The sequence below is a fragment of the Dreissena polymorpha genome, chromosome 9 (assembly GCF_020536995.1).
Source record: "Dreissena polymorpha isolate Duluth1 chromosome 9, UMN_Dpol_1.0, whole genome shotgun sequence".
In the NCBI taxonomy this organism is placed as follows: domain Eukaryota; kingdom Metazoa; phylum Mollusca; class Bivalvia; order Myida; family Dreissenidae; genus Dreissena; species Dreissena polymorpha.
The window spans coordinates 30,205,325-30,219,118 of NC_068363.1; the positions used below are offsets into that span (position 1 = coordinate 30,205,325).

Consider the following 13,794-nt stretch of genomic DNA (forward strand, 5'->3'; position numbering starts at 1 on the left):
TGTGAGTTGGAGGTGATAATTTACTATTAAGTTTATCATCAACATCATCATCATTAAACATTGTCATAATTATTAACATCATCAATGTATATTAAATGGAATGCATGATTATGTTGACAGGTTTGCAAATTTGACGTACATGAAGCATTTTATTTTTACAAAGGTCGCAGAATCAGATGAATTTAGTTAAGTGTTGTCAAAAATTTCAATCATAAAATAAATCTGTTTTTTTATATATTGTTTTATATCTATGTCTACCGTCAGTCATCGACATTCACTATGTAAACACAGTGGAAGCCTTTTTCATTGCTCGAAATTCAGGCAAATTAATTGGTGAGAACATTTATCTCAATAATATCTTCTGAAACATTCCATGAAAGCGGAAAGTATTGTTCTTGATTAGCCTGTGCAGACTGCACAGGCTAATCTGGGACTCCCATTTGCGCTAATAAAGCCCGGTATTCCCAGAGCATGACTCATGTTTTAAGGAAATCTCTTTTTCTTGTCAGCTCTCCATTTGGCCGCACTATACGTCCAGGCAGGACTAATAGACATTTAATCCATGAACGGTTGCCTTGCCGATGCCTCCGATGTCCTGGGCCGCACTCCACTGCACATGGCGGCATTGAAGAGACATCAAAACATCATTGTGAGTAAAATGTGTGTGTTTTATCCACGTTCTAAGCAAACCAGACTTATTGCAAGTGCGTCAAATGTCATCTAAGATGGACCTGTGCAGTCTGCACAGGCTAATCTGGGACAACACTTACCACAGGTCTGCACAGGCTAATCTGGGACAACACTTACCACAGGTCTGCACAGGCTAATCTGGGACAACATTTACCACAGGTCTGCACAGGCTAATCTGGGACAACACTTACCACAGGTCCGCACAGGCTAATCTGGGACAACACTTACCACAGGTCTGCACATGCTAATCTGGGACAACACTTACCACAGGTCCGCACAGGCTAATCTGGGACAACACTTACCACAGGTCTGCACAGGCTAATATGGGACAACACTTACCACAGGTCTGCACAGGCTAATCTGGGACAACACTTACCACAGGTCTGTACAGTCTAATCTGGGACAACACTTACCACAGGTCTGTACAGTCTAATCTGGGACAACACTTACCACAGGTCTGCACAGGCTAATCTGGGACAACACTTACCACATAGACTTGAGTTTCGTTCAGGGGAGCCTTCCTTTTTAAGAAAAATTCAATAAAAGCGGAAAGTGTCGTCCCTGATTATCTGATGCAGACTGTACAGATTAATCTGGGAAGAAATTATGCACATGTATTAAGCCCAGTTTTCATCGATGTAGACTTGTTTTATACTTTATGAGGTTTCATTCAAAAGCCTTTATTGTGTATGGGCCTACCTATCTAACTTATGAGAATCACAAAATTGGTTAAGTTTGAATTTGCAAATTCAAGCAATTTTTTACTGACAGACTTAATAAGGATAACGCATTATATTACAGTTTAATAATTGTGTAGTCCCGCTGTAATTGTTAAATATATTTGAAAAAAAAATAAGGCAACAAATTGAAAGTGTTTACACAATTTAAAATGCTTGTCAAATAATGGTCAATTTTTGAACTAAAATCAGGTAGAAATTTCATGAAGTGTGTTTATTTTAAGAAATTTAAATGTTAAAGCATAACAGGGTTTTGTTTAATTCTGTTGCCAATCTTAGGCTAAACCCTCTCACATTATATGTATTCATATAATTTTCATCCAGGTTTCAATGAAACCTACGCCTAAAATGTATTTGCCCATCAATGAAAATGTGCCAAAGTTATCCCTGGGTAGCATATAGTCGCCGCTTTGTCCTTGTGTCCGTGTGTCCGTCCGTCCGTGCACAATTTGTGTCCGGGCTATTTCTCAGCAATTAATGGCCGTTATTAAATTAAACTTTATAGGAAGCTTCACTACCAAGAGAAGATGTGCATATTATCAGCGGGTTCTGGCCGGATCATTTTTCACAGAGTTATGGCCATTGAAATTTTCCATTAACTGTACATATAGTGAAATTCTTGTCCAGGCTATTTCTCCGCAACAAATGACCAGAATTCAATGAAACTTTATGGGAAGCTTCACTACCAACAGGAGATGTGCATATTATCAGCCGGTTATGGTCAGATGATTTTTCACAGAGTTATGGCCCTTTGAATTTTCTTTAAACTGTACATATAGTGCAATACTTGTCCGGGCTATTTCTCCCCAACTACTGATTAGAATTCAATGAAGCTTTATGGGAAGCTTAACTACTTTGAGGAAATGCGCATGTTATTTGTGGGTTCTGGTTATATGATTTTTTTGGAGAGTTATGGCCCTTTGACATTTTAAAGTTGCTAAACCATCCATCTTATTATAAGTTATGCCCCTCAAGAGGTTTCCTTTTATCTGAATATAAAGTGCAATATTGTGACAAAAATAACCTTTGGGGAGCATCACCCATCTCCGACGTTTTCTTGTTTCAACATTATTGAAGACAAGAGCCCCTTCCTCAGAGCCTTACTAAAACTATGAAAGCATGATTTGGGCGATGATCTGTGATTAAGGGGTTTAATGCATGTGCGTAAATTGTCGTCCCAGATTAGCCTGTGCAGTGCGCACAGTCAAATCAGGGATGACACTTTCCGCTTAAACTAGACTTTTGCTAAGAAGAGACTTTCTTTACAAAGACATATCATACATATTTATGACTACAAATGCGTTAAAATACGTATCTTAGTGGTAAAGGGTTAGATAGGCTTCACACTTAGTGGTAAATGGTTAGAAAGGCTTGACACCTGTGAAGGCATCTCTTGTACTTATAACTCTTTTGTATTTTTAGTTACTCTTCGTTCATTTTGGGGGTTAAGTGCGAGCCATAGACAATGAAGGCAACATTCAACTGCATTTATGTGCCTAAAATGGACATGAGGAAGTAAATAAAGGCATTTAACAAATAATGTTCAATATGTCGAAATACCTAATGATGCATAGTTCCGTAATGTAGTAGTTATTCAGGGTTATAAAACTAACATATTGTTCATTGCTAAATTCATCAATACTTTTTGTACTGATATCTTAATGTTAAGTATTTTATATGTCATGCAATTTGTTTCAATAATTATTTAAAAGTTAAAAATCAAGCAATACTAATTTTCCCAATTTAAAGTAAATTGATTCTAAAATGCCCAATTTCACGGGTCATATACCCAAAATGCTGAGGACAAGCCCCATATTAGATGTGATATTTAGATTAGTATTAACAATAAGCAAACACTCTTGTCTGACTCTGACTAACACTCTGGGTAAATCGGGCCTAATACATGTGAATGAAGTGTCGTAGATTAGCCTGTGCCATCTGCACGGGCTAATCAGGGACTACGCTGTCCCGTTTTATGTTATTGTTCTAAAGGAAATATCGTCTCAGATTAGCCTGTGCAGCGTCGTAGATTAGCCTGTGCCATCTGCACGGGCTAATCAGGGACTACGCTGTCCCGTTTTATGTTATTGTTTAACATATCTTAGCAAAACGCCAGTTGACACGGAGATTGCAAAGGATCATCTGGGACAACACTTAACTGGGACAACACTTAACTGGGACAACACTTAACTGGGACAACACTTAATGCAGATGCATTAAGCCCTGTTTTCCCAGAGCGCTGCTAATATTATAATATGTCCACATTGCACGTTCATTTTAGTGTGTGAAAGCCATTCTGTTCTTGGACAGCCTAAGGAGTCGTGTTGATGTAAACTCAGGCAATGATTTGGGAGAGACTCCACTGCACTTGGCTGCTAAGTGGGGATATGGTGAGTGATATGGGAGAGACTCCACTGCACTTGGCTGCTAAGTGGGGATACGGTGAGTGATATGGGAGAGACTCCACTGCACTTGGCTGCTAAGTGGGGATATGGTGAGTGATATAGGAGAGACTCCACTGTACTTGGCTGCTAAGTGGGGATACCGTGAGTGCTATGGGAGAGACTCCACTGCACTTGGCTGCTAAGTGGGGATATGGTGAGTGATATGGGAGAGACTCCACTGCACTTGGCTGGTAAGTGGGGATACGGTGAGTGATATGGGAGAGACTCCACTGTACTTGGCTGCTAAGTGGGGATGCGGTAAATGATATAGGAGAGACTCCACTGCACTTGGCTGCTAAGTGGGGATATGGTAAGTATTGGAGAAGATATGGCGTAAAACAGCATGTTGCGTAGCCTTGCTCCATGTTTCTTCTCCTCATTTTGCATGCTTTTTAGGTACACACAAAACATCTGAACATGTTTAGCTCACCTGAGCACAATGTGCTCATGGTGAGCTTTTGTGATCGCCTTTTGTCCGTCGTCGTGTGTTATGCGGCGTCAACATTTGCCTTGTTAACACTCTAGAGGCCATATTTATCGTCCAATCTTCATGAAATCCAGTCAATGATATATTGGATGAGTTTGAAAATGGTAACGTTTTCTTTAAAAACACGGTTTCTAAGAGGCGGGGTATTTTTCAATATATGGCTAAATATGGCTTTAGTAAAACCTTGTTAACACGCTAGACGCCACATTTGTTGTCCGATCTTCATAAAAATTTGTCAGAAAATTCATGCCAATGTTATCTTGGACGAGTTCGAAAATGACGCCGATTGGTAGAAAAACATTGCCGCCAAGGGGGCGGGGCATTTTTATGCCCCCTGATTGATAGATTGGGGGTAAATTGTTTTTGGCATGTCTGTCTTTCTTTCTGTCTGTCATTCTGTCCCAAAACTTTAACCTTACAGTAAAGTTTTGCAATAACTTTTGAAATATTGAACATAACAACTTGATATTTGGCATGCATGTTCATCTCATGCAGCTTCACATTTTGAGTGGTGAAAGGTCAAGGTCATCCTTCAAGGTCAAAGGTCAAAAAATGAAATATTGAATATAGTGAAGTTTTGCAATAACTTTTGAAATATTGAACATAGCAACTTGATATTTGGCATGTATGTGTATCTCATGGAGCTGCACATTTTGAGTGGTGAAAGATCAAGGTCATCCTTCAAGGTCAAAGGTCGAAAATTTAAAACTTTAATATAGTAAAGTTTTTCAATGACTTTTGAAATATTGAACATAGCAACTTGATATTTGACATGCATGTGTATCTCACGAAGCTGCACATTTTCAGTGGTGAAAGGTCAAGGTCATCATTCAAGGTCAAAGGTAAAAAAAAGCGGTGCATTAGGGGGCATTGTGTTTCTGACAAAAACATCTCTTGGTCATAATATAGCTGTATTAATTCCTTGTTATCACTCTAGAGGCCACATTTATTGTATGATCATCATGAAAGTTGGTCAGAAGATTTGCCCTAATGATATATTGGCCAATGTTTAAATTGGTTGTGATTGCTTGAAAAACATGGCCTCCAGGGGGCGGGGCATTTTTCCTTATATGGCTGTATATGAATTAAGAAAACCTTGTTAACACTCTAGTGGCCAAATTTATTGCCCGATTTTCATGAAATTTGCTCAAAAGATTCATCATAATGATATCCTGTGTGAGTTCGAAACTGGTTTGGGTTGGTTGCAAAACATTGCCATAAGGAGGCGGGGCATTTCTTCCTTATATGGATATTGCAAAATCCTGTTAACACTCAAGAGGCCACATTTATTGTCCGATCATCATGAAACTTGGTCAGAACATTTGTCCTAATGATATCTTAGATGAGTTGAAAAAAATAGTTCTCGTTGGTTGAAAAACATGGGCATTAGGGAGCGGGGCATTTTTCCTTATATGGCTTTATGGCTACAGTAAAACCTTATTTACACTCTAGAGGCTAGTCAGGCCACATTTATTGTCTGATTTTCAAGAAACTTGGTCAGAAGATTTTTCGTAACGATATCTTAGATGAGTTGAAAAATTCTTGCAGTTGATTGAAAAATATGGTCACCAGGGGGCGGGCATTTTATCCTATATGGCTATTGTCAAAACTTGTTAACACTCTTTAAGTCACATTTATTGTCCAATCTTCATGAAATTATGTCAGCATATTTGTTTTAATTATATCATGGATGTGTGCTTAAATGGTTCTGGTCTTTTGAAAAACGTGACCGCCAGAGTGTTCACTATGCATGAACGTTGGTAAGATCATTTCATCAAATGACATCAAAGGGCTGCACAAAAAAGGTCAGTTCCTTTGAATCTCAGGTGAGCGACGTTGGGCCTTTCAGGCTCTCTTGTTATTAATTTAATGTTGTGTTTTTTTTCAAATGCAAGTTTTATGTCTATGCTTCAGCAACTCATTAGCAAGTGAAAGACAAAGACATTTCTCAGATTAAACAACTTATAATAGAAAGACTCAAATCATCTGTGTGCTTTGGAATCGATTGGTCCTAAAAAAATTTCTACAACCATTTTCCATCTACCTCTGATAAAAAAGGGCAGTTGTTGTCCATTACTTGCATAAGTGTGGGTATCTAAAATTTGTAAAACAGCTATCCCAGCAAACATACGCAAACAAAACAAGATTGCTTACAATCCTCCCCCTATCTGTAGTACCGGATGGGCAGGTGTCAAGAATATCTTGCAATATTTATTGTATATTTTAAGTACTGGAAATACGGTTTGAGATTTATATGCATGCTTCTGATTATAATTAAGAGATAGATAGGTTTATGCAAGATAAAGCACACACAAAATTGTCGAATTCTGCTACTTTTTTATTGGCAAGATTTAAACACAACACATTTGTCAAAATCTGCTAGTTTTGGATTGGCAGGATTTGCTGAAGAATTAATACATTATTGTTGACACTAATAGGTAAAAATATTACAAGATTGATTACTTGTTAAGCTCACCTGAGCACATCGTACTCATAGTGAGCTTTTGTGAACACCTTTTGTATGTCGTCAACATTTTTGCTTTGTTTACACTCTAAACTGGTAAGAAAATTTGTTCTAATGATATTTCGGCTTTGTTTTAAAATGGTTCTAATTCGTTAAAAGCAAATGGCCGCCAGTGGGTGGAGCAATTTTGCTTATTTGGATATAGTAAAACCTTGGTAACACTCTAGAAGTCACATTTGTAGTCCAATCTTCATGACACATTTTTACTTATGATATCTCGTCGGCGTTTGAAAATGGTTCCCGTCAGTTGAAAAACATGGCCGCCAGGGGAGTGGCAGTTTTTCCTTATATGGCTATAGTAAAGCCTTATTAACACTCTAAAAGTCATTTTTATAATTCAATCTTCATGAAACTTGGTCAGAACATTTGTTCTTATGATATCGTGGGCTGATCATAACAAGTAAGTTCCTTTGTATCACAGATGAGCGACTAACATCCTTCAGGCCCTCTTGTCTGATCTACATGTACTTTTCCTGTCTTAATTTATATTTGATTGTTGTTCTTTTTGTTCTCGCCTCAGAGTAACGAGTACAATGGATTCCTGTATGATGAAATGCAGGGCGTTGCCGTAGTAAGCTCTACCCTCCTGGCTATGGACAAGAAACAGAAACCCTTCACTAGACGACCCTGCATTGCTACGTTCAAGGTTGTGTAGTCTTCTATGAAAATATGCACCATCTTTTATTGCTTACTTGAAGTGTTGAGTTGTTTATGGGCAAAGAGTTTCATGTTACTTTAGTTTAAACCTATTTTGTTTAGTTGTATTGCTTTTGAGTCTTTTCCTGGATAGAACCAGTTCTTGGTGTCTTTGGAGGAGACCTTGAGAATGTTCCCACGCTCGGGAGATCTTAAGTTGGCTTTTACAAAATGACTTATTCAACTACAAAATGACTGGCTTGACTACAACTTTGCTGTGTCAACTGCAAACTGATTTACTCAACTAAAGGCTTACTAGTCTACAAAATGACTGGCTTGACTAAAACTTTGCTATGTCAACTGCAAACTAATTTACTCACCTAAAGGCTTACTAAGCTACAAAATGACTGGCTTGACTTCAACTTTGCTACGTCAACTGCAAACTGATTTACTCAACTAAAAGCTTACTTAGCTACAAAATGACTGGCTTGACTACAACTTTGCTATGGCAACTGCAAACTGATTTACTCAACTAAAGGCTTAGTAATTTACAAAATGACTGGCTTGACTAAAACTTTGCTATGTCAATTGCAAACTGATTTACTCAACTAAATGCTTACTAATCTACAAAATGACTGGCTTGACTACAACTTTGCTATGTCAACTGCAAACTGATTTACTAAACTAAATGCTCAATAAGCTACAACATGACTTTCTCAACTGTATTTTGTTTCTGAACTAAAACATAAGTTAAAGTGAAACATCAATAGCTTAATTAAAATTGACTAACTCTGCTACAAAATGACTTACTTAACCACACCATGATTTACTTCATTACACAATGTCTTACTCAACAACACAATGACTCACTAATTTTACAACATGACTAGCTCATCTACAAAATGACTTACTTAGCTTCAAAATGACCTACGCAACTACAAAATTACTAATAACTCAACAACATTCTTACTAGATCAACTACTGAATTTCTCACTAAGCTACAAAATTACCTACGCAACTACAAACTTACTAATAACTCGACTACATTCTTACAAGGTCAACTACTGAATTTCTCACTAAGCTACAAAATTACCTACACAACTACATAATTACTAGCTCAACTACATTATTAAAAGGTCAAGTACAGAATGACTTGCTCCACTACAAAATTACCAGTTCTACTACAAAACGACTCAAACATTCTTAAATGACAAAATCAACTACAAAATGACTCAACTTGAAAATATTCAAGTGGTATGATACAATGAAATGACTGACCTATTTCCATTCGTATTTCTAAGACAAAAATAATTTTCATTTGAGTCAAAGAACTTTTTTGATTTAAATTTTGCTGCATCCTATGGGCACGATGATTTGTCAGGGTCCCTGGTTAATTGATTGCGTTATTACGTGGTAGAAACTTTTACAATGAAATCTAAAAATAATATGGTATAAAATAAATCAACAGATCAGCTGTTTTGACTGTGCACTGGTAAGTGTACATCAGAAGGCAACCGGTCTAGAGAATGAGGACATCGGTCGACTGCAGGCAGAGATTGACAATATCCCCAACCTTATATAGGCCATTATGACCGCTCTGCCAGGTATTGAGCAATTTTTATGAGGCGTTTTGTTTGAGGCAAAACAATATTCAGTTCACCAGAGTAATAGACCCGGAACAAACATATTGCCCTTACCTCTCCTCAACAATAACTACATCCCACATCCAACTTTCTGAATTCTGCCTCTTCTTTTTATGCCCCCCTTCGAAGAAGATGGGTATATTGTTTTGCACATGTTGGTCGGTCCGTCGGTCGGTCGGTCCGTCCACCAGATGGTTTCCGGATGATAACTCAAGAAAACTTACGCCTAGGATCATGAAACTTCATAGGCACATTGATCATGACCGGCAGATGAACCCTATTGATTTTCAGGTCACTAGGTAAAAGGTCAAGGTCACAATGACTCGAAATAGTAAAATGGTTTCCGGATGATAACTAAAGAATGCTTAAGCCTAGGATCATGAAACTTCATTGGTACATTGATAATGACTGGCAAATGACCCCTATTGATTTTCAGGTCACCAGGTGAAAGGTCAAGGTCACAGTGACTCGAAACAGTTAATTAGTTTCCGGATGATATATCAAGAATGCTTACGCTTAGGATCATGAAACTTCATAGGTAAATTGATCATAACTGGCAGATGATCCCTATTAATTTTCAGGTCACTAGGACAAAGGTCAAGGTCACAGTGACTCGAAACAGTAAAATGGTTTTCTGATGATAACTCAAGAATGCGTATGTCTAGGATCATGAATCTTCATAGGTACATTGATCATGACTGGCAGATGACTCCTATTGATTTTCAGGTCACTAGGTCAAAGGTCAAGGTCACAGTGACTCGAAACAGAAAAATGGTTTCCAGATGATATCTCAAGAATGCTTACGCCTAGGATCATGAAACTTCATAGGTACATTGATAATGACTGGCAGATGACTCCTATTGATTTTCAGGTCACTAGGTCATAGGTCAAGGTCACAGTGGCTTGAAATAGTTAAATGGTTTTCGGATGATAACTAAAATGCTTACGGCTAGGATCATGAATCTTTATAGGTACATTGGTCAGGACTGGCAGATGACCCCTATTAATTTTCAGGTCACTAGGTCAAAGGTCAAGTTCACAGTGAGTTTCCTGATGACAACTCAAGAATAATTAGGCTTAGGATCATGACACTTCATAGGTACATTGATCATAACTGGCAGATGACCCATATTGATTTTTAGGTCACTAGGTCAAAGGTCAAGGTCACAGTAACAAAAAAATGTATTCACACAATGGCTGCCACTACAACTGACAGCCCATATGGCGGGCATGCATGTTTTACAAACAGCCCTTTTTTCATATATAAACAACGTCTGTTGAATATTTATATTCCACTAAAATCATCCTAAAATTAATGCTTAACAAACAATAACAGTTGCACAGATTATCCATTGAATACTCAATTCCATATTACTACATAAACATATCCTTTAATTTGCATTTCATGGTTGTGCTGCTTTATCAGTACTAAATGCACACAATTTAGCCATTAACTGACAGCTACCTTACTTGAAGCTCCGGAAGGAAAGAATGGCAGTTTAAAGGATTAAAAGACTAGTTCCAACACAAGTTATGTGAGCGGGCCGGGAAACGCACTGTTGATCCTCAGGTTAGTAGTCCTGTTCTCTACCAACCAAGCTAGCTGGCCTGACAAATATAACTTGTAAATATTCATACAACTACAATATTTAAATTTCCTTTTGTCATTGCAGGGGAAAATGATATTATACTGCTTGGTGACTTTAACCTGTCTCCAGGCACCAAAGGTTAGTCGCTTGATTTTTATTATGGAACTAAAGAAAATTAATAAATAATATGATGTGCCCCCCTTCAAAGAAGAAGGGTTATATTGTTTTCTAGATGTGGTCGGTCTGTCTGTCGGTGGACCAGTTCGTTTCCGATCAATAACTCGTCAATAAATGGACCGATTGGCTTTATACTTCACATGTGCATTGGCCTTTGACAGTAGATGATCCCTATTGAAATTGGAATCACTAGGTTAAAGATCAAAGTCACTATGACACGTATATTGTTTTGCTGGATGTCAGTCGGTTTGTCTGTAGGGAGACCAGTTCGTTTCCGATAAATAACTTGTCAACGAATGGACCGATTGGCTTGATACTTCATATGTGCATTGGCCTTTGACAGTACATGATACCTATTGAAATTGGGGTCACTTGGTTAAAGATCAAGGTTACTATCACACTTATATTGTTTTGCTGGATGTCAGTTGGTTTGTCTGTAGGGAGACCAGTTCGTTTCCGAACAATAACTCGTCAATGAATCGACAGATTGGCTTGATACTTCTTACGTGCATTGGCCTTTGACAGTAGATGACTCCTATTGAAATTGGAGTCACTAGGTGAAAGGTAAAGGTCACTATCACACTAAGTGTAAAATTCATTTCCCATCAATAACTCCTAAAAGCATTGACTGATTGGCTTGATACTTCCTGTGTGCATTGGCCTTGGACAGTATATTGCCCGTATTTACATTGGGGTCACAAGGTCAAAGGTCAAGGTCACTGTCAGTTCTGATATGATATCATGCTGAAGAGTGTGTAGAGTAACTCCACACTGGTCTAGATGTAAGCCGTTAAGAGTTATTGGCTGTCAGGTCCTGCTCCTTGAATGGCTCGATCCATCTCTTCTTCTGCACTTCGTTGCCTGCTATCACTTCTCATATCTTGTCCATTACTGGCGTCTCTGATTTGACATATTTATCTGCTATTCTCTTGATGAAAGAGTACAGGCCCTTGGCTTTTTTGTTGCATGCTTTCTTTTCTGTAATGCTTCTTTTACGAGGGTCTTTAGGTAGATCTGTTTGGCTTCTCCTTTGCGTCGCTTGACATTCCTTTTTGTGTATGTGTGCTCTTCTTGTGCTTTTGCTTTTTCTGCTCTTGTTCCGCTACAGTTGGTCCTATTTTCTTTTTCTTCTTTGTTTCAATGTTATGTAGTGTTTTTGCTGATAGCAATTTGTTGTACAACTATGGCACATCTTTGGAGCAAGAACTTGTTGGCATCTTTAAGGCACTGCTTCTTTCACTTGCTGCCACTTTTGCTGTTCTCTTCTTCAAGCAGCTCCTTTAAGATCTGGAAATTGTTGGATAGAGTGACCATAAACTTTTCTTTTTTTATCCAGTTGTCTTTTAGCATAGTGGTGTTGTAACGCTGGTGTTTGCTTGACTTCCCTGTCTATCTCTTCTTTTGCTTCAGTTTCAATTGAGTTACAAGGAGAAGATGGTCCGAATCAACATCTACTCATCACTTGATGATTACATACTCTCTGACTATTACAGCTTCTGCCAGGGTGTGTGCTGCATCCTCTTGCTTATGTCCCAAGTGCAGCAGTAACTTGCTGGAAGTCAATCGCTTCTGCCTAGAATTAATCCATCATTATTCGCTGATTTTATGACAGTTCAACTTCCTTATATCTGCTCCAACTTCCCTATTGTTTTTGCTGATAGCCATTTGTTGTACAACTATGGTACATCTTTGGATCAAGTATATTCTTCAAGCAGCTCCTTAAAGATTTGGAAATTGTTGGATAGAGTGACCATAAACTTTTCTTTTTTTATCCAGTTGACTTTTAGCATAGTGGTGTTGTAACGCTGGTGTTTGCTTGACTCCCCTGTCTATCTCTTCTTTTGCTTCAGTTTCAATTGAGTCACAAGGAGAAGATGGTCCGAATCAACATCTACTCATCGCTTGATGGGTACATACTCTCTGACTTTTACAGCATCAGGGCTTCTGCCAGGGTGTGTGCTGCATCCTCCTGCTTATGTCACAAGTGCAGCAGTAACTTGCTGGAAGTCAATCGCTTCTGCCCAGAATTAATCCATCATTATTCGCTGATTTTATGACAGTTCAACTTCCTTATATCTGCTCCAACTTGTGCTGTCTCCCCAGTCTGGTACATGTATGGATGGTGGTGTTGGTCCTGGTGAAGATTATGTTCTTCGGCCTGGCGGCTTCCAGGAGGTCTATCTTCTCCCTTTTCCATGATGTATTGTTTTTCTGTAGCTACAGTGTTTTTCATAAAGTAGGGTTGCTAGCTATATGCAAAAATAATCTGGCAACAGTTAAAACATATAAGGGAGGCTACTCCATAGATAGTTGGAATTACCTCTTATTCTTGAAGTAAGTCACTTTACTAAAAGTTGTTCTGAATTAAGTTTGAAATTTGTCAACAACTATGTGCATTCAAAAATTCAATTAGATATGTTTCATATAAGGTGTCTAATATTATAAGAATGTTGTTTTTGTTTATTTTAGATTTTGATGATCTTCGAAATCTAGGCTATCACAATTGTATTGCGGACGGTGTCTTCACAAACATAAGCGACGCCAACAAAAAAGGCAGCAAGACATATGATAATATCTGGATATCTAAACAGACAAAACAAGTGTTCACTGGTAAGAATTATTTTATCCCCCGCCAAAGGCGGAGGGATATGGATTGGCGTTGTTCATCAGTCTCTCTGTCCATCCGTCCATCTGTCCATCCATCTTAAAATTTATCATTGGCGGGGGATATCAATTCAACAAATGTGCTTGTTAATATCGTTGTCATATTGTGTTTGATTTTGCTGATTTAAAGCTTTGTGTACTGTAAAAGATTTGTGTTCAAGATTTCCATCAGTTGATGTTAATTATCCTCCGCCATAGGCGGA

General features: G+C 38.2%; 2 protein-coding genes across 7 annotated transcripts in view; one reads left to right on the forward strand and one right to left on the reverse strand.

Annotated features, from left to right (window-relative positions):
• The window catches only part of LOC127845104 (uncharacterized), a 443,587-nt gene that overhangs the window by 305,146 nt on the left and 124,647 nt on the right, over positions 1 to 13,794 (forward strand). The window contains exon 12 of the mRNA XM_052375812.1: positions 13,397 to 13,537. Within this exon, the coding sequence (XP_052231772.1) occupies positions 13,397 to 13,537 (141 nt within the window). The remainder of the gene's footprint in view (positions 1 to 13,396; positions 13,538 to 13,794) is intronic.
• LOC127845103 (uncharacterized) overlaps positions 1 to 13,794 on the reverse strand; it is a 365,628-nt gene that overhangs the window by 126,502 nt on the left and 225,332 nt on the right. The window lies entirely within an intron of this gene.